Source organism: Alosa pseudoharengus, unplaced genomic scaffold, assembly GCF_046254945.1.
Source record: "Alosa pseudoharengus isolate Yale_2024_CS ecotype anadromous, Long Island Sound unplaced genomic scaffold, YU_APseudo_1.1 YU_APseudo_1.1_scf_1, whole genome shotgun sequence".
Lineage (NCBI taxonomy): Eukaryota > Metazoa > Chordata > Actinopteri > Clupeiformes > Clupeidae > Alosa > Alosa pseudoharengus.
The window spans coordinates 39941736-39961253 of NW_027468564.1; the positions used below are offsets into that span (position 1 = coordinate 39941736).

Sequence of the window (19518 nt, forward strand, 5' to 3'; positions counted from 1 at the left end):
TCTAAACCAATAGCATACATTGTTTGAGTGTTTCTCAAACTTTTTCAGACCAAGGACCACTTAACCAATAATAATAAAAAAATAAAAAAACTCACAAACCACTTACCTAAAAAAAAGAGTACACTTACTAGTATATTACACAATAGGCCTACTCAATGAACCACCGTGCTTATTGTCTTTGCACCTTGTTATTGTGTCAGATGATTCATATGATTTAAACTGGCATAGCTTACATAGGCAGTGTTGTAGAACTGGATTTACATACTAGTTGGTTCAATATTGCAAACAACTCATCTATATTATATTTTATCACGTCTGCTCGCGGACCACTTGGGATATCTTGCGGACCACCAGTGGTCCCCGGACCACACTGTGAGAAACACTGATCTAAACCAATAGCATACATTTATCTAATATTTGGTCATGTTTGAGTGATCTAAACCAATAGCATTCATTTATATAATATATATTTGGTCATGTTTGAGTGATCTAAACCAATAGCATACATTTATCTAATATACATTTGGTCATGTTTGAGTGATCTAAACCAATAGCATACATTTATCTAATATATATTTGGTCATGTTTGAGTTATCTAAACCAATAGCATATATTTATCTAATATATATTTGGTCATGTTTGAGTGATCTAACCAGTGGCGGAGCTAGGGGGCTTAAGCCCCGAATCTTTTTTTAGTGTTTTAAATTCCCGGCAATTCTTATTTCCAATATAACTTCCCCTCGGTTTCTCTATAAATGTCACAAAATGCTCTATTACTGAGGAAATATATCCCTTATTTTCAAAGCCCAATATTGAAGATCTATGCCAGGTCTCTGGGCTATCCGCTATGGTGATTTCAATGGTTAGATTGATTTGTTTAGATCCAGTGAAAATGCTGCCTTGACAACGCTACGTCATGGCTTCGGTGTTCCAAAAAGCCTCTGTCAGAAGTCTGTCACTTTTACAGTCTGTGATAAAACACTTTGTGTACATGTTGTTGAAACGTTATGGATATTAGAAAGTTTTTCAAAAGACCACCCAGCTCTGTTCAAGCAACAGCATCGCCCAGTGAACTGACGGATAGTGTTGTTTCAGGTTGGTGATTTCACGTTAAGAGCTTTCAGTCAGCTAGGCAGGCTAACGTTAGGCTACTTGGCTAGCTCCCTAGCACTAAATGCTTAACGTTAACGTTAAATGTCCTCGTTCGTCGGCGGAAAAGGCAAATTCAGTACTCTCATAGGCTAGCTAAGCCTACTGCAGAATAAATTCCAGCTCCCAAAACAAAGTGATCCTCGTCTTGTAGCTAATAAATTAGGCTACACTGTTTTGAAATGTCAGAAAAACCCATTAACAGTTATCTGCCCATGTCAACTTTTCAGTGTCATATGTTGCACAAAAGAATGTTAACCGTTAGCAGCTAGCCTACCTTAAAACCTTGTTGATATCCTATCCACCACCACAGATCTTATAATCCAAGAGTCCACATAAATATAAAAGTCATGTTATGTTGTTTTGGCTGCCTAACTAATTATTAACTAAAAAAAAAACATTACAATGATATATTGAGAGGAAAGGGCCCTTTCCATAAGTGTGTTAATCAAGCACCATGCAGTCTGCATTCATAATCTAGGTGCTTGATTTTATGCACCTGTGTAAAGGGACCTGATGAAACCTATGAATAATCTTGCTAAATTACAAAATTAATATAATTTAGAAACGCCTATGTCAAGATGATAATGCATTCCTTCTAAAATACCCTTGTATCATGATGACTGGCCATACTGTAAAATATATCATAATATTATGTATATTATAGTATAAGATATTCTATATATTTGTCACACAGATGAGATCAGGGAAGAGGAAGAAGGAGAATAGCAATAATAAACAATAATGTCATATCAAATAATAGCCTAATGAAAATAAACAAATACTATAATATACAAACCATAAGAAACACTTAATTAACTAGTAAGTACATGCTAAACAGATATGAACAGATATTGCCTCTTGAAAGACCCAAAACTATAATTTTACACAGTGTAGTGCCAGTCAGATACCTTGAATCTGTTGAATGTTAGTTTTACATTTTTTAAGTCTCAATGTGTCCATTAGTTTACACAAAATTCACTAGAAGTCATTATTTAAGGGGTTATTTAAAAAAAAAAAAAAAATGGGCTAAGCCCCGAATGTTTACAATGTCTGGCTCCGCCCCTGGATCTAACCCAATAGCATACATGTATCTAATATACATTTGGTCATGTTTGAGTTTATTTATTACAAGGCTGTTATATTTACTGGGATGATTTGTTTCCTTCTAGATGTACAGTAAACTGATGAGTGAAAAAACTGAGGACTGATCCTACAGAAGAGGCTACTCGTTATCTTATTAGATATTGCTGCCCTCGTCACTGGGAGAATCTGCGACTGTTGGGGGGCAACAATAAAGAAATGCAACTACATGAACTTTTGAAAAGTGGTAATGATGTTCACGACTGTCAGACAGACCTAGCCTGGTTAGCACGCAGACCTTCTCAATTAGAATTGAGAGTGGGTCTGGAAAAGGTTAATTGACTTACGACTTCTAGCAGGGGTGTAACTAGCAGTGAAATTAAACTTAAATTAGTGCATTAAACTCTTACTAAATTGTTTCAGAAGTGCAGCATTCTCGTAAACGGAGGGGTTAAATGCAGTTCTTAACTCAGTTCCAAAGAAATACATGTTCATGCAGGATTAGCCAATGAATTGGCGTGGCCAAGTTTTAGGGACACTGGAAATGGGCTTCAATGGCCTCTTGGTCAGAAGGACCTGTATTGCAAGTCCCAAATTTGCCAAAGGTTCGTATGGGTATTCCCAGGCTAAGATAAACCTTCTTAACACAAAAATGTTGAATTGAACTATTACCACCTCTTTATCAACACTTTCGACAGCTACAAAATGTAAAAGTTCAGTTTATCCACAAGAGGGCGCCGAAGACCACAAAACCACATAATAAAACAAACCACATCGGAGTCGGAAATGCACATTACAAACCTTGCAAATGTTTATTTTTTGTTTTTTTTTCTTAAAATCCAGAGCTGCAAGGCAGGTAGATGTAGTCAGTTTTGGTTTTCCGGTACTTTCTCTTAAGACAACGGAGACATTACGTCTGCAACAACAGACACGAGATTCTCTGATCACTGGCAGGGAAGCTCCAGCAACGCCGCCACTCAGGCAAAAACAAACAAAACAAAACAAAAACAAAAACAAAACAAAAAAAAAGTCAAAAGCTGAGAGAAAGAACAGAAAAAAGATAGAGAGAAGAGACCACAGACAAACACTCCCCACGCAGCTTGCAATTGTGGAAAGAAAAAGCACTTGTTCCGCTAAATGAAAGAAAGAAAAAAAATTGGAACATGCGAGAAACTCAACTCGTCACAACAACTTCAGGTGCTCAGGTGGGTTTGTGTGCACACGCAGATGTGTGTGAGGGAGGGTGTATGTGTAAGCATAGGTGTGTGTGTGTGTGTGTGTTTGTTGTGTGTGTGTGAGAGAGTATGTGTGCGTGTGTGTGTGTGTGTGTGTGTGTAGGGGGAAAAACCTTAAGTTTTGCTCATGTGACAAAGGTGCCACAGTTGGCAAGCCTTTACGGTCAAACGGTACCTTTTCATCAGAAACGCGTTCCAGAAAACAGTCTGCAGCACAAAGGGGAGGAGAGGAGGAGAAGAGATAACAGGGTTGGGTAAAAAAACAGACTGGCAAAGATAACACAGCCATAGTGTCTGAGAGCGAGTGGTAGTAAAGGGATTTTGAAAGGGCGGATGACAGGAGAAGGATGGAGAAAGACCAGGGGAAGGAAAGACAAGAGTGGGAGGGAAGGAGGGAGATGGAGGGAGGGAAGGGGAGAGAGAGAGAGAGAGAGACAAGAGGGTGAGGGAGGGAGGGATGGAGGTTTTAGGTCCGAGATGGACAAGTGGACAGTGTGTCGGGTGGTGTAAAAAATAACCGCAAGTGAGGTTTGCACTCTCAGCCACTAGTTGATATCCTACAAGATTCCTCATTCGATTCCTGTGAGATTAGCAAATATGGATATACGTAGAGTGTGATGTATCAAATGCATATGCACGCACAAGCGCACACACATACACGCACACACACACACACACACACACATACACACACATTCGCATATGCATTACATGCACAATGTTTTCCAGGGCCGCTCTCAGGCCATGTTCTTCACTTGAGAAGCAAAATTATAGAGGGGGGGGGGGAACCAAAAGCAAAACAAAACACCCCTCCCCCCCCCAAAAAAAAAGAAGCACAACGGTGAGCCTTGTCCTTGAAAATGAGCTGGTGAAAGTCCCGAGTCCGCTTCTGTTGTTAGTCCGCTCCAACGAACGAACAATCGAACAAAAGAGTGAAAAAATGTATCTTGCTGACGACAGGAGCGAATAGATGGGGGTTTGACAAAAAAAAAAAAAAACATCAATAGTCTTTCCTCCATCCCCCCTTCCAACTGTCCTCTCCTCTTCTCCCCTGCTCCCCATGTCCTTCGTGAGAGGCAGGAAGTAACGGTGTGTTAGGGGTCTGTGTGTGTGTGTGTCCCCACCCCCACCCATAGCATCCTCCCCTTGCTCGTTAGCTGGGTTCTGACGGCTTGTTCAACTCCACCTTCACTCCCTTTTCTCCTGCACCTGGAGCGAGGGAAAGGAGGATGGAGAGAGAGAGAGAGAGAGAGAGAGAGAGAGAGAGAGAGAGAGAATAAGGACATGAATACAGCTACACTTTTGCTGTAGCAAACAGAGGTAACCTCAATGGCATCAATCAAATGGCATGATCCACTGCAGAGAAACATTGCAAGAGTCTGTTCATGACTGGATGTGGGTGCTGCGAAGTCAGCCATAGCTGAAGCAGGTGTTGGGCTACTTGACTGCGCCCAACCAGATCCGATGGACTGATAGACTTGTGTTAGTAATTCACGACTTAATCATAACTCAATTAACTTGTTTTCTCAGGGTGTTACGATAACACAGTAATGCTCAAGTAATACTGAGGGCATTGATATGCAGGGCTGAGGTTGTTTGTTCAACAATCATCCTTTCTTATGCTCTGTATGAGAATGCATCTAAAGATCGATTTGGAATAGATTTTCCACATATGATAAGTTCCACCCAAGTTCACACTAGAGCTCCCATTAGACCAATGTGGCACGCCCCAGTAAGTGCTTTATACCAGCTGGGCTGAATGAGGCCTTACCTGTAAGAGATACCACACACACACACACACACACACGGATGAGGCCTTACCTGTAAGGTATTTCTCTTTAGCTCGAGCCCGTTCATCGGCATCAAAATACCAAACCGTGATGGCATACCTGCACAGACAAGGTACCGTTTCAGACATTCAAACCATGGTGCCGGTCAACAAATACAATGCAGATGACCGCACAGTGGCCTACGTGTAGTAAAGTGGTCATTAGAGAGCTATTAGCACAGACCTAGTGGCGTAGGCCTTGTGTAGTAAAGCGGTCATTAGAGAGGTATTAGAACAGACCTAGTGGCGTAGGCCTACGTGTAGTAAAGCGGTCATTAGAGAGCTATTAGCACAGACCTAGTGGCGTAGGCCTACGTGTAGTAAATCGGTCATTAGAGAGCTATTAGCACAGACCTAGTGGCGTAGGCCTACGTGTAGTAAAGCGGTCATTAGAGAGCTATTAGCACAGACCTAGTGGCGTAGGCCTACGTGTAGTAAAGCGGTCATTAGAGAGCTATTAGCACAGACCTAGTGGCGTAGGCTTACGTGTAGTAAAGTGGTCATTAGAGAGCTATTAGCACAGACCTAGTGGCGTAGGCCTACGTGTAGTAAAGCGGTCATTAGAGAGCTATTAGCACAGACCTAGTGGCGTAGGCCTACGTGTAGTAATAGTAAAGCGGTCATTAGAGAGCTATTAGCACAGACCGTGTGGCGTAGGCCTACGTGTAGTAAAGCGGTCATTAGAGAGCTATTAGCACAGACCTAGTGGCGTAGGCCTACGTGTAGTAAAGCGGTCATTAGAGAGCTATTAGCACAGACCGTGTGGCATAGGCCTACGTGTAGTAAAGCGGTCATTAGAGAGCTATTAGCACAGACCGTGTGGCATAGGCCTATGTGTAGTAAAGCGGTCATTAGAGAGCTATTAGCACAGACCTAGTGGCGTAGGCTTACGTGTAGTAAAGTGGTCATTAGAGAGCTATTAGCACAGACCTAGTGGCGTAGGCCTACGTGTAGTAAAGCGGTCATTAGAGAGCTATTAGCACAGACCTAGTGGCGTAGGCCTACGTGTAGTAATAGTAAAGCGGTCATTAGAGAGCTATTAGCACAGACCTAGTGGCGTAGGCCTATGTGTAGTAAAGCGGTCATTAGAGAGCTATTAGCACAGACCTAGTGGCGTAGGCCTACGTGTAGTAAAGTGGTCATTAGAGAGCTATTAGCACAGACCGTGTGGCATAGGCCTACGTGTAGTAAAGCGGTCATTAGAGAGCTATTAGCACAGACCGTGTGGCATAGGCCTATGTGTAGTAAAGCGGTCATTAGAGAGCTATTAGCACAGACCGTGTGGCATAGGCCTACGTGTAGTAAAGCGGTCATTAGAGAGCTATTAGCACAGACCTAGTGGCGTAGGCCTACGTGTAGTAAAGTGGTCATTAGAGAGCTATTAGCACAGACCTAGTGGCGTAGGCCTACGTGTAGTAAAGCGATCATTAGAGAGCTATTAGCACAGACCGTGTGGCATAGGCCTACGTGTAGTAAAGCGGTCATTAGAGAGCTATTAGCACAGACCGTGTGGCATAGGCCTATGTGTAGTAAAGCGGTCATTAGAGAGCTATTAGCACAGACCGTGTGGCATAGGCCTACGTGTAGTAAAGCGGTCATTAGAGAGCTATTAGCACAGACCTAGTGGCGTAGGCCTACGTGTAGTAAAGTGGTCATTAGAGAGCTATTAGCACAGACCTCATGGCGTAGGCTGGCTGGCCTACGTGTAGTAATAGTAAAGCGGTCATTAGAGAGCTATTAGCACAGACCTAGTGGCGTAGGCCTACGTGTAGTAAAGTGGTCATTAGAGAGCTATTAGCACAGACCTAGTGGCGTAGGCCTACGTGTAGTAAAGCGGTCATTAGAGAGCTATTAGCACAGACCTAATGGGGTTGGCCTACGTGTAGTAAAGCCGTCATTAGAGAGCTATTAGCACAGACCGTGTGGCGTAGGCTGGCTGGACCTCGTGAGGGTTCCGCCGGTCGGACCAGAAGAACAGAAGTCTGTCGAATTTGGGCTCGATATCCGCAAACTGTGCTTTTCCTTCTGGGAAGATCCGCAGTAGGCCTCCGTGGTCCTGCAAAGCAAACCAAAGTAGTGGGACACCTCTTTACTGTAACAGCGTGTCCTAACCAAATTTGTCTTTTAGTTCATTCAAATGTCGGACACACGAGACCTCTGGTGGTCAAATCTTGCATTCTCAGTTTTACACGTACCAAGTACACACATGGAAACTAAAGAATATCACCATTTAATACCATGCAAAATGCCAAAACATGCATTAACCAGACTTAGATTATGGATATTCTCATTGGTAATCTGACTGTGTTTGGCTTCGGTCATCAACATTCAAGTTCATAGTTTACATTAAGTGTACCTAGAGCATCAATGAAACCGCACCGTCCGCGGTGAGAAAGAGGCCAAGAGTGGCGCTTGGGTTTACGTTAGTAAGTCATATCTATACAACTCCACGGCCACAAAAATAGAATATGAATACAGGAGGAAAAATAAGCCAACAGAAGTCTTCCCCAGCCTGCCAGATGCAGTTATTTACTATAGGGTCATTCCGTGTCAAATCACCCAGTGGCTGGCAGGTCACCCTCTCCCAAAAAATCTGGAAAAAAAATCACAGGTCTAGACCAAACCTATGCATAAATCTTAAATAGTATATCTGTATCACTAATGGTTCCAAAACTACAGCCCTTTGAAGTTTCAAGTCATTTTAAGCATCATGGTGAACAATCCTTTTTGTTCAACTTCCAACATTATTGGCTCTTTTGGTATTGTGAAACTATGTGAATAGAAGTACATTTTCCTGTTGAATTAAACAATCCAATCAAATCAGGTGTATCTTGTGTAATTCCCCCTCTGCAAAGCTCTGAAAATGGCTATACATTCATTATGTGAAAAAGCATCACCACCTTTGAGAGCTTCTCATTCAAAAAGTATGTGACACAAATTCATTAGATTTTTTCCCACTCATGTATGGATTATAAGGTCATGTCCATGCATTAACTTTGGTTGTTAACATTATCATATTGTCAGAGCATTTTTATTAAATTGGGCTTGATTTTCAAAAAGCCTGTTTTCATCTTCTCATTTCACCATAGTGGACAGTTAACAGGATTTTTTTTTAATTTTACCATATATCATTCTGTATGTGAGGATCGTCTGCCCAAAATTTGGGCTTGTTGCTGAGTTTCTTCATTGAGATAAGAATTTTTACAAATATTGTCTATAAATCCACTGAATTTGTACTTTATTTGCAGTACCACTTTGCACCACATGTGGTGCTCTTTTTATACAATGGAAGTCAATGGAAGAGTAAGAGTCACTTGTTTGCTGCACATATCCAATCTAAACACACAGTTTATGGTTCATAGTTGAATTTCTCCAAATAATTATTGCAACATTAACAACATACTACTCATACATAAACCTTATCTAGAGAAAATAAACTGATCAAGTAAATTATACATACATAAGACTGACTGGTCATCATATATGCAGCAAGAGGATTTAGCATAATTACCATCTTTGTAACAAGTTTTCTACACCAGCTTCAACCTATCAGTGCCTATGTGAGCACTTTAATAATTACTAGCCAGCTGGTTAGGCAAAGTCTATATCTATTGTCATATGCATGGGATGCAGTCCTCTGTGATACACAGACAAAGAGCATCAAGATGGAGATCAGTGCTTTGTCTCCATGTTATCTAGGAAAGAAGTTGGAAAATGAATGTAATAAAGGAACATATTCAAGTAAAAAGGGGTTTCTCAAATTCAGTGCATTGTCAGATGCAGAAAAATCAATACTAACGAGTTATCATCTTTTTACGAATGACTCTTGGATCCACGAGTCCTCAAACCTTGTTATGAATACTTGTGATGGAAACACACATGGTCATCTTAATCAAGTGAAATACCTTGATGAACTGAATTTTAGATGAGTAGGAAAAAAATCTGATGAATTTGTGTCACATACTTTTTTGAATGAGAAGCCCTCAAAGGTGATGATGTCTTTTCACATTATGAATTTGTAGCCATTTTCAGAGCTTTCGAGAGGGGAAAGTACACAAGATACGTCTGATCCGATTGGATTTTGTAATTCAACAGGAAAATGTACTTCTATTCACATAGTTTCACTAATGTGTGTGAAATACCAAAAGAGCCAATAATGTTGGAAGTTGAACAAAAAGGATTGTTCGCCACAATGCTTAAAATGACTTGAAGTTTCAAAGGGCTGTAGTTTTGCAACAATTAGTTATAACTATTTAAGATCTATGCATGGATTTGGTCTACAAACACCTGTGATTTTTTTCAGATTTTTTCAGAGAGGGTCACCTGCCAAATTGGGTGAAATTGGGTGATTTCACACGGAATGACCCTATATACATCTAGGGGTCATACAACAGAGAGGCAACATGCGAGCAGGGACAGAGAGAGCGAGAAAGAGAGAAAGAGAGAGATAGAGATAGAGAGCAAGAGAGAGAGAGAGAGATAGATAAATAGATAAGATAGATAGATAGATAGATAGAGTGAGAGAGAGAGAGAGAGAGAAAGAGAGACCGTGACAGAGAGAGCAAGGCATCTCACTAACATACTTTCATACACTTAACAACAGACATACTCCCAAACGTGCAAACAAAGAGGAATGCCATGGGGGAGGGGTGGGGGGGCTAGAAGTGGAATGCCTTTTCCTGCCCAAAGGCAAAAATAAGCCCCTAAAAATAACGAAGCGACACTGCACGATCGACACACATTTACATAACCGGAGCGAGCGGCGATTTGCGTGAGACTCCCGTGGCATACATGTATGCCCAGGGGAAGATGCAGCAACAGCAGCGCGATTGATCGAGAACACACACACACACACAAACAAAGATCACCGCCACTACCAGCAAAGGCCCAACAGCACACTTCTACAATGTACAATGCTGGAATCTAAATTAGCAGAGGAAGGTCCAAGAGAATAAGGGGATGTGTGGGTTTTAGCGCGAGTGTGTGTGTGTGTGTGTGTGTGTGCGTGCGCATGTGTGTGTGTGTGTACATGTGCAAGTGTACGTGTGCATGAGAACATCACTCAGGGAGTCCCATTTATCAAAGCACCACTACAAGCACATAATGTCAGCTCATGTCAAGTTCATGAGAAATCACACACACACACACTTATACGAAAATCTATTTAGCCTCCATTAGTCTACATTACATGATTAGTTTTATAAACCTTAGCCAGTAAATGCCAATGATTCTATTGACAACTAACAGGAATTTGTCTCATGTAACTTTTATGCAAATACCACAGGGGGGTATGTGTAGGTCACAGGTTCAATTTGCTAAAAGCATGTCCAGGTAAAATGGATACCACTGGATAAAAAAGCCCTCTTAAAATGCCACAATGTCTAAAGGAGCTTGCACACTGCTCCAACAAACTCCAACAAACGACAACAGTTGGGTCAGTGTGGGCCGGTCGTCTGTCTTTGTTGGCGTTTGTTGGATGGAGACACCACAGTGTGGACTGGCAGTTGGTTTTATGAACATTCTAAAGACTTTTTCCAACAGCTGTAGAATGTAGAATAGAACTTTAGAATGTTGGAGTTTGTTGGTGTTTGTTGGAGCAGTGTGCAAGCTAAGAGGTGGATGGTGATCCAGGGAGACTCGGGAGGGCGGTTTCTCAACAGCTGTAGAATGTAGAATAGAACTTTAGAATGTTGGAGTTTGTTGGTGTTTGCTGGAGCTGTGTGCAAGCTACTTAAGAATAACAAACAGCATAAAATGAAAAGGGATACCACTTCAAGGTGAAAAGGACATCTGGAGCAAAAAAAGCAGGGGCTGAACCTCACTTGGTGAATCTGCTATTGTGTAGGCACTAGGCAGCACTGTGCATTATGCAGGCTTGCAGATCTTGTATGTACTTTGCACTTGCTATGTACTATTTGTCCTTTTTAACTGCCATCAATGGCATACAAAATATTGTCTTAAACATCAACATGGGTTACCGTATGTGATTGGCGATAATCAAGATTTTTTGAAGAGTTTCCCACAGTGTGAAATCTTACACTGACCCATGTTGACAGAGTTATGTCATTCTGGACAAAACATTTTATAAACACAGCCCAGCTTGTTCAGCCGCAAATGTTTACCACTTCAAATGCACTAGCGGCAGTCTAGACAAAGTCAGTTTAAAAATCCTGTTCTTTAAGGAAGATAATCGTCTGGGGGGTAATCCAGTAACGTTGATTAATCTCGAGTGGCATGCGGAAGGCTTCAATGGGGAGCAGTCATACGTATGTGAAGAAAACATACTTTCCCAGGATTGGCCGTCTGCCCTGGAATGTCATTGAGTACATGCCACTGCAGCTTTGGACCAATCAGACACCTTCCTCTCCAAGTCTCTCTCTCAGGTTCCCCCTAATGCTAACGTTTAATTCATACTATTATGATTTATTTATTTATTTATCTACGCACACTGTTGGTCCAGTGGAACATTGCTTCATCATTGACTGTATGTAATAAAGGAAATATTGAAATGGGAAACATACATAAACACTGTCCTTCAAGAGCATGGAAGCTCCGTTGAGCTCAATCACCACATTTGGTGATTCTGGAACATTTGGTGAACCTAAAACTGAACTGCAGATTGAGAAGTGTAAAATAGGCTGCCTGATGCAGTGTGTGTGTATCCGTGAAGTATTCACCCAGCTCCCACACACGTCATCACAAAAGCTTTAGGGGAAACACAGCATTAAGAAATCCTGGTCAAAAAATTAGCAACCTAGCTATTGAAAGAGACAAACCACAGCATAGCTGGTACTGATAGAAGTCTTGCTAGCATGCCAAATTTATATATTTAGTTAGCTGTTGTTTACATTTTCTTGGGATGTTCCAAACCAGACCACAAAACCGCAAAGATTTCAGCCTACACAGTTAGCTGGAGTGATGGGTGTGTTTCACACCAATAACTACTGATAACACAATGAAGATAACAGTATCAACTACCTGCAAAACATACCTAAAAATGGCAAATTGTTTTTTGTTGCAAATATTTAATGCAAATTAATTAAATGCAAATGCAGTGCAGTGCGGTGATAATGATGGGCCCAATCCCAAAGAGAGGGACTAAAGGCTCACAGACTTAATTGATCTCAGGTGCTAAGTGAGTGAGTGTGTGAGGCCATATGGACTCATATAGGTATAAATGGGATTGGGACGACACTTCATGAGTGCTCAGCATCACATGTACCTTGGCGAGGTTTAATAACAAAGACATTGCTGACACTTGCACCATGCACGTGTGTCTGTTGGTTACCTTTGTAATTTCTGGATTTCCCTATCGTCTCCGCGGTAAACGTCACAACGCTTTGAACTGTTGGGGCAGCCGTGGCCTACTGGTTAGGGCTTCGGGCTTGTAACCAAAGGGTTGTCGGTTCGATCCCCTACCAGAAGGAAAAATGTGGACGGGAAAAGTGGTTGAGCACTGCTCTCCTATGCCCACATCCACGGCTGAAGTGCCTTTGAGCAAGGCACCTAACCCCTCACTGCTTTCCGAGCGCCGCTGTTGTAGCAGGCAGCTCACTGCGCCGGGTTAGTGTGTGCTTCACCTCACTGTGTGTTCGCTGTGTGCTGTGTGTGTTTTACTAATTCACGGATTGGGATAAATGCAGAGACCAAATTTCCCTCATCAAGAGTATATATACTAGGGCTGGGCGATATGGCTGAAAACTGTATCACGATATAAGTATTTCATATCAGTCGATATCGATAATTATTGATTTAAAAAAAAAAAAAAAAAAAAAAATCTATTTCAGATAAGGACCAGAAGGGGAAAAAAGTTAAATTTAAACACTTTTATTTTAAACTTAACCTTCCTCTGATTTGAATCACCTCAGTTATCAATCAAAGCAAACAGGGAAAAGAAATAGCAACACAATCATGAAAAACACTCAAATAGTTAAATGTACACATAAGTCTGAATGAGCAGCACTGGTTGAAGCCTGGAAATATTGTAAACAAAGTAGCTGAATTTGCTAGTTTATCATAGTCTACTGGTTAGACTTCCCCACGTGTGTTTAAGTTTCAAATGAATACTTTTTCTCCTTGGGACAGGCCCGTTTGAGTCTTGGAAAATACTTTTCCATTTGCATCGGGATTGAGATGATTAGAATTTACCAGTCAATTTGAATGCAACAGTTTTGAACAAATTCGCGCAGCTAACCGGATTTAATAGCAATTTAGCCAGTCGTCTTGCACGATTGTGAATGTTTGGATTACATGTGCATGCTGAGGAGGGATGCGCCTGTTGAGTTTGAGAGAGAGAGAGAGAGAGAGAGAGAGAGAGAGAGAGAGAGAGTGCACGGGGCAAGGACTCATTGAGAGTCTGTGTTGAGGTAGGCCTACTTCTATTGTCTACTCTGGTAGAGTTGCACATACTAGCTACAATGCAAGATATATTTAGCCTATTTATTTATGGACAACGTAAGGCGGGAGGTGTGTGTTGCTTTTAATTATCGAATGTTCTATCGAACACATTTTTATTGATATCGAGTACATGTCTATTGCGATACATATCGCTATCGTTTTATCGCCCAGCCCTAATATATATTATACTATACTTAAGTGAAGTTTGCACCCATGCAGACTCATGGAAAGGGCTCGGTAAGTGTGTACTCAAACCCTTACTCCCTCTGAAATGCGACATTGGGACAGCCCTAAACACTTCTGAATTTCGCGAGAATGCGCAGCAAAGTCTGTGAGTCTGTGAGTTCAGACTTTGGGATTGAGCCTGTGTGGACTGTGTGTCTTATGTGCTAACCAGGTGACAATGAACACAACCTAGACATTGACATTGACCTCTTAGGCTGGATATTGAAGATGACAACACAGCCCAAAATAGCCCACCAGTTAGCAGTTAACAGACAAGCTAATACGCTAATCAACACTTGTCAAATGGCACCAAGTTTAGATGGCTAATCTGTCTGAACGTGCAACCATAAACATCTTCTGAGAGCGAGCGCACAACAAGGCTACACAGGATGTCAGAGTAGGCTCATGGGGAAAATAAAGCCTGCTTAGAGAAGCAGTCCAATCTCACAGTCCAGTCCTTTATGCCCCAAAACGCATCTTAAAGACCTTAATTATCTCAATGGCTATGGAGCGATATATAATCAAAAATGCATCCCATAGGTTATTTCACTTTCCCACAACTAGGCAGACAGGAAATAGTCATGCGTTCCATTTGTACATGCTGGTTTGTACATTTGTACACGGGCTTGACAACCCGTAACTTGTGAAAAGACGCAACTTCCTTGTCGTAAGAACTTGCCGTGAACTGGGGGGTCCTTTGATTTGTATGAGATCACTTCTCGTCAGACGAGTTTATGGGGGCGTGCGGTCACGTCGTTTTGCGACTTTGGACAACTGGATCACACCATAGGCATTTCAGTCCATGTAGTTTCTCTGTTTTATGAGCACTAGATGTATGTGACTGTGGTAAACAATGTCCCACGACGCACAGTGTGGTTGGGGAGAAGACAGTAGGCATAGCTCCGAGTCCAAAGAACAAACACACCTTTTGACATGTAGTCAGTGCAAAGGAGCTAAAGCGCACGATGAAAACACCGAGCAGAGGGCACAGACGGCCAGGTGTGAGAGGTCAGTAGAGATGAGTACTGTCCATGTTCCTGTTTCTAATTCTGCAGTGGGGTGGTATGTGCTCAGGACAGGGACGGTGGGGAAGGGGTGGTTTTGTGTGTGTGTGTGTGTGTGTGTGTGTGTGTGTGTGTAGGAGGGTGGGGGCATACATGGTTAGTGTTAGGGGAGGTAAGGGGATTAGAACACTGGTTGTTTACAGAGGGATATGTTTCGCCCCCACCGACCACACCAATCCATTGTAGGTCTAATCAGCTTGCGAGGAAGGAGGCTTGAAGTGCAGTGAGGCATTGAGATGAAGGGGTTTACGGCATGTGGCTGTGTGTGTGTGTGTGTGTGTGTGTGTGTGTGTGTGTGTGTGTGTGTGTGTGTGTGTGTGTGTGTGTGTGTGTGTGTGTGTGGGGGGGGAGAGGGTAGCCAACACGTTAAGCTAAAAGAACGCCTCACAAAGGTTTTATTTAGAAAATGGATATGAGTGTAGTTCACGGTTTGCACGGTAACGCTAATGAAATGTATAGCCTTGACCTGGAACTATACTGGTAGCTCACCTTCCATGTCTGTCGGCGGGAAAATATGTTTTTTATGAAAATCATGCACGTTCAACAGGTGCAGAAAGTTTGTATGTGGCCAGATCTGCTTTTAATGTCAATATATTAAATTGTTTGCCTTTTCCTTTTGACAAAAATAGAGAAACAAGAGAGTGACTGTGACAAATGCTTTTCGTCATGCATTTTACACATGTCCACAAGCCTTTTTCTGTTAACAGTTCAAATAGAAAGAAGCAGCTTGACTATACACTGATGATAGGGAGTCTACATAGAGAGCCTTCCCTAAAAAAACATTACAGGGAGGGCATGTATTTTTAAGCACAGTCTCCAAGGAAACTGAACCCATTATGACCTCAAGTGGTTCCGTGCTGCGACACACAGCCAAAGGGGAAATGCAAGACTACCGAAACCTCGTTAGCCCTCGCTCACCTTAGCGTCCCAGTCCTTGTTTAGGTAATAAATACAGGTGACGCAGCGACCGTCGCCATTCGGGTTGTCCACGTGCCGCACGTAACCAGTCCCGTTGCCTGGGTAACAGGCCACCATTGCCTGAAATGAAGAAAGAGGAGAAAGAAAAAAGGCAGGGAGAGGGTTTAGAAACAAATTCAACGAGGAGACCGTTGCTGAAAAACTCAGAATGAGTCAGCACATTTTAGAGCTTCAGACAACACAGCCAGAGCACAACCACACAGCTTCTGCTGTGAACTGCTGGAGGCACCGTGCATTAACATGGACATGTGTGGATGCACCGTGTATTAAAATAAATGTTTAGCCATCCAATTTGTTGTTCTTGTATTGTTTCAATATTCTGTGTTGTTTCATTTCACTATGTTCATGTTAATGACTGTTCTGTTTGAAAACGGTGCGGTAGGAACAGTTTTAAAATAAAAAGCGGTTTCAAAATAAAAGGCCCAGTCATTGGTGACCTACCCCACACAATGTAAAATAAAAGGTAATAATCCAAAATATGTAAGGGATAATGTATAGAACGCCGGTCATTACTGGGAAAATAAGTCCCGACAGGGCGAACCAGACCCCGACGCGCAGAGGAGGGACTTATTTTCACAGTAATGACCAGCGTTCTATACATTATCCCGCTTATTATACGGCTACTTGCCAAAATGAAATAATAAACTCCCCACGATATGACTTTAGCCTACATAACCTAGCCTATTTGTTACCGTTCATCGTGGCATTTGCTGAGAAACAAATAGTTTGCAACAACACACGCTGCTGAACTTGAATCAAACATTCTTTAGAACACAGCTGATCAACCGTATGCTTTCACGTTTGAATGAAGTTCCAGTCCTTACGTAGTGATATGAAAGACGTATCAGAAGCACAAAACCTGTTGCCATTGACAGCGGTAATTATATGTTTGCAGCGGTAATTACATGAATTTATTTACCGCTAGAACTGGGAAATCCCATTCAAGTCAATGGAGCGTTCTACTAGCATTGTGAAGAGCCGTATAATAAATTAATATATTATATACATAATATATATCTAAAACTGTTGCTATAAATACCTGGCAAAGTTTCATAAAGTAAAGGCAAAGCAACGAGAAATGTAACGATGTATTCATAGATAATCATTCTTCCACCAAGAAATATATTTCCTCTATCTGAATGGTTGCCAAGCAATGTCGAGACGCAGCTACTTTAACTTTTTGTATCAAGTTATGGTAGCGCAGTAATATAGAACGGAATACGGTCAAGGTGTATGTTTGTGCTGGATTTTACAACGGCATCGAACGCGATTCAGCCAATCACAATCAAGGACCGGAACTATCAGTTTTAGAAAATATAGACAATGTACAGTTGATAATGTATTTCATTATCAGTATGTCAGTGTTACTATGTCACTAAATATATGTAATGCAGATAACAATAAATGCAACTAATGAACAGTTTACCGTGCGAACCTCCCCAAATGCTTATTTTATTAGCTTTCCTTGGAGTACAATATTAATAATTTTAAATTCTTGCATCTCAAGCTTCTCCACCCTCTCCATCTTCAATCTTCTATCACACACAGGTAGCCTATGTGGCAAATTCATGCAGCATCGATTGAAGTCTTTTAGCCAATGATTTTTTTTTTTGTATTCACCTTATTCCGCGCGCAAACATGGGGGCGCTAGCTTGCCCACATTGTCTCTGAACTTCCGATTGAGCAGTACATCCATTGCGATACATTGAGATAGCAGAGCTCTATCGAGATGACTGGCATCATATATTATGGGTCATCCTAAAGTTAGGAACGTTTATTTAGGATTTTGGTGACTTATCTGAAGTCTAACTATCTGAAGTTAGGAAAAAACTGACTTTGGAGCGGCTGTTCTGTAAGTTAGCCTCTCTATCCTCTTCTGCCGTGTTATCCCAATGAAGCTAACTAGACGTAGCTAGCCGACAGGAAGTTTAAAGACAACGTGGAATTTTTAAAAATGGACGGGGCTGAATAAGGTGAATTTTTTTTGGGCTTTTATGCCTTTAATGCAACAGGATAATGGAGAGTGACAGGAAGTAAGTGGGAGAGAGAGTCAGGGTGGGATCCGGAAAGGACGACGGGGCGGGAATCGAACCCGGGTCGCCGGCGTACAGTGCAGGTACCCCAGCCAGTTGCGCCACGGCTGGGGCCAGCCAATGATATTTTTGAAAAGCAATTATGAGTTCAATATTGATGTTAGCCTTCTTGTATTGAAAGTATATAAAATATATATATATATATGAAGAGCTCTTTTCCAAAACGCGATAATTTTGCTGTTTAGTGAACCTATTTACTGCTCCTTTAATGTTTCATGCCAGATCGCTATATTTCCTTGTTTAAAATGTACTGCAAGATGCAGCTCTTTTCCAAACTGCGATAAGCGCCTAACCTATTTTTATCCTAAGCGCGATACATCCTCTCGGCTAATCAGAATAATCAGAATTCGGCGAACGTTCTATGCAATCTAACATGGCGGCGCTCTGAACAGAGCTTTATTTATGTTCATTCATTCATCGAGATGAGTGCTTTAAACCGTGTGAACACTTTCGATGGCCTCGATGAGCCAGTGAGACCTACACCTGGGGGTAGAAAACAACGACTGGACAAAGAAAATCACAAAAAACAACAAAAAAAGAAGGCTCGTCACTCACACACGTGGGGCGTTAATACCAACAGTGGGATGTCAACACTCAAAGGCCGATGGTTTCTGTCAGGCCGAGAAGCTGTCGCCGGACGATCTAAAAAATTTCGACTATTTGTATGAAAAAACAAACAAGGTTGACCAGGACCAGGCCATACTCCATCTCCTGGACATCACACAAGTAAAAAGGAAGCGTCCAAAAGTCCAGGACATAAACAAGCAAAAAGACCGGAACGTATCTGTCAAGTACAATCTTCTGTGCAACAGTCACCCGGAGAAAGTGCCCGTTTGCAAGGCGACCTTCATCAGAGTGTTTGGTGAGTAGCCTAGGACTTTTTTTGTTGATTTTATATGAAAACAGATGCTGTTTGTTTAACCCAGCAGTGTTTTGTGTTAAAATGTGTTATAGGATTCACGATTTTAGCACTGTTACATTCATGACGCTATACTGTTACAACTGTACCGCACTTTTTTATGGCTGCGTCAAGGTTGTAACAAAGGTAGGCTACATGTCCCTGTTAAGTTAAATTATTGACAAACTATAACATATTTTTTAAATTCTGTTTCAACGTTCATGGAGTAGACATGTACGACTCTGTTCTGGTCAAATTTCACATCTCTCAAGTCTATCGTCTTTGTGTAAATCGAGTTTGAATTGGAAAAATAAAAAAGTGTTACAATTATGCCGGTTCTCCCCTACAACTTAGCCTACGTTAGTTACCGTTTTGTAGGTTTTCCCCTCGCGATAACTATATTTACAGTAAAGATTGACCATGACAAGGTGTTATTAGATTGTGTGAAGTGATGCAAAAGTACAAAATCTACAAATTAATTTGGATGACATAGTAGCCTAATATGAAGGGTGCATAAGGGTAAGAAACCACCTCAAAATAAAAGAAAACCTAGTTACAGCATGATATG

At 41.6% G+C, this 19518-nt stretch overlaps 1 protein-coding gene across 1 annotated transcript in view; it reads right to left on the reverse strand.

The window, feature by feature from the left end:
- Positions 1-3021: 3021 nt before the first annotated feature.
- egln1b (egl-9 family hypoxia-inducible factor 1b) overlaps positions 3022-19518 on the reverse strand; it is a 51314-nt gene continuing 34817 nt past the window's right edge. The window contains exons 2-5 of the mRNA XM_076289429.1: positions 15900-16019; positions 7215-7351; positions 5289-5356; positions 3022-4676 (exon numbers count right to left, since the gene is read on the reverse strand). Of these exons, the coding sequence (XP_076145544.1) occupies positions 4621-4676; positions 5289-5356; positions 7215-7351; positions 15900-16019 (381 nt within the window). The 3' untranslated portion in view covers positions 3022-4620. The remainder of the gene's footprint in view (positions 4677-5288; positions 5357-7214; positions 7352-15899; positions 16020-19518) is intronic.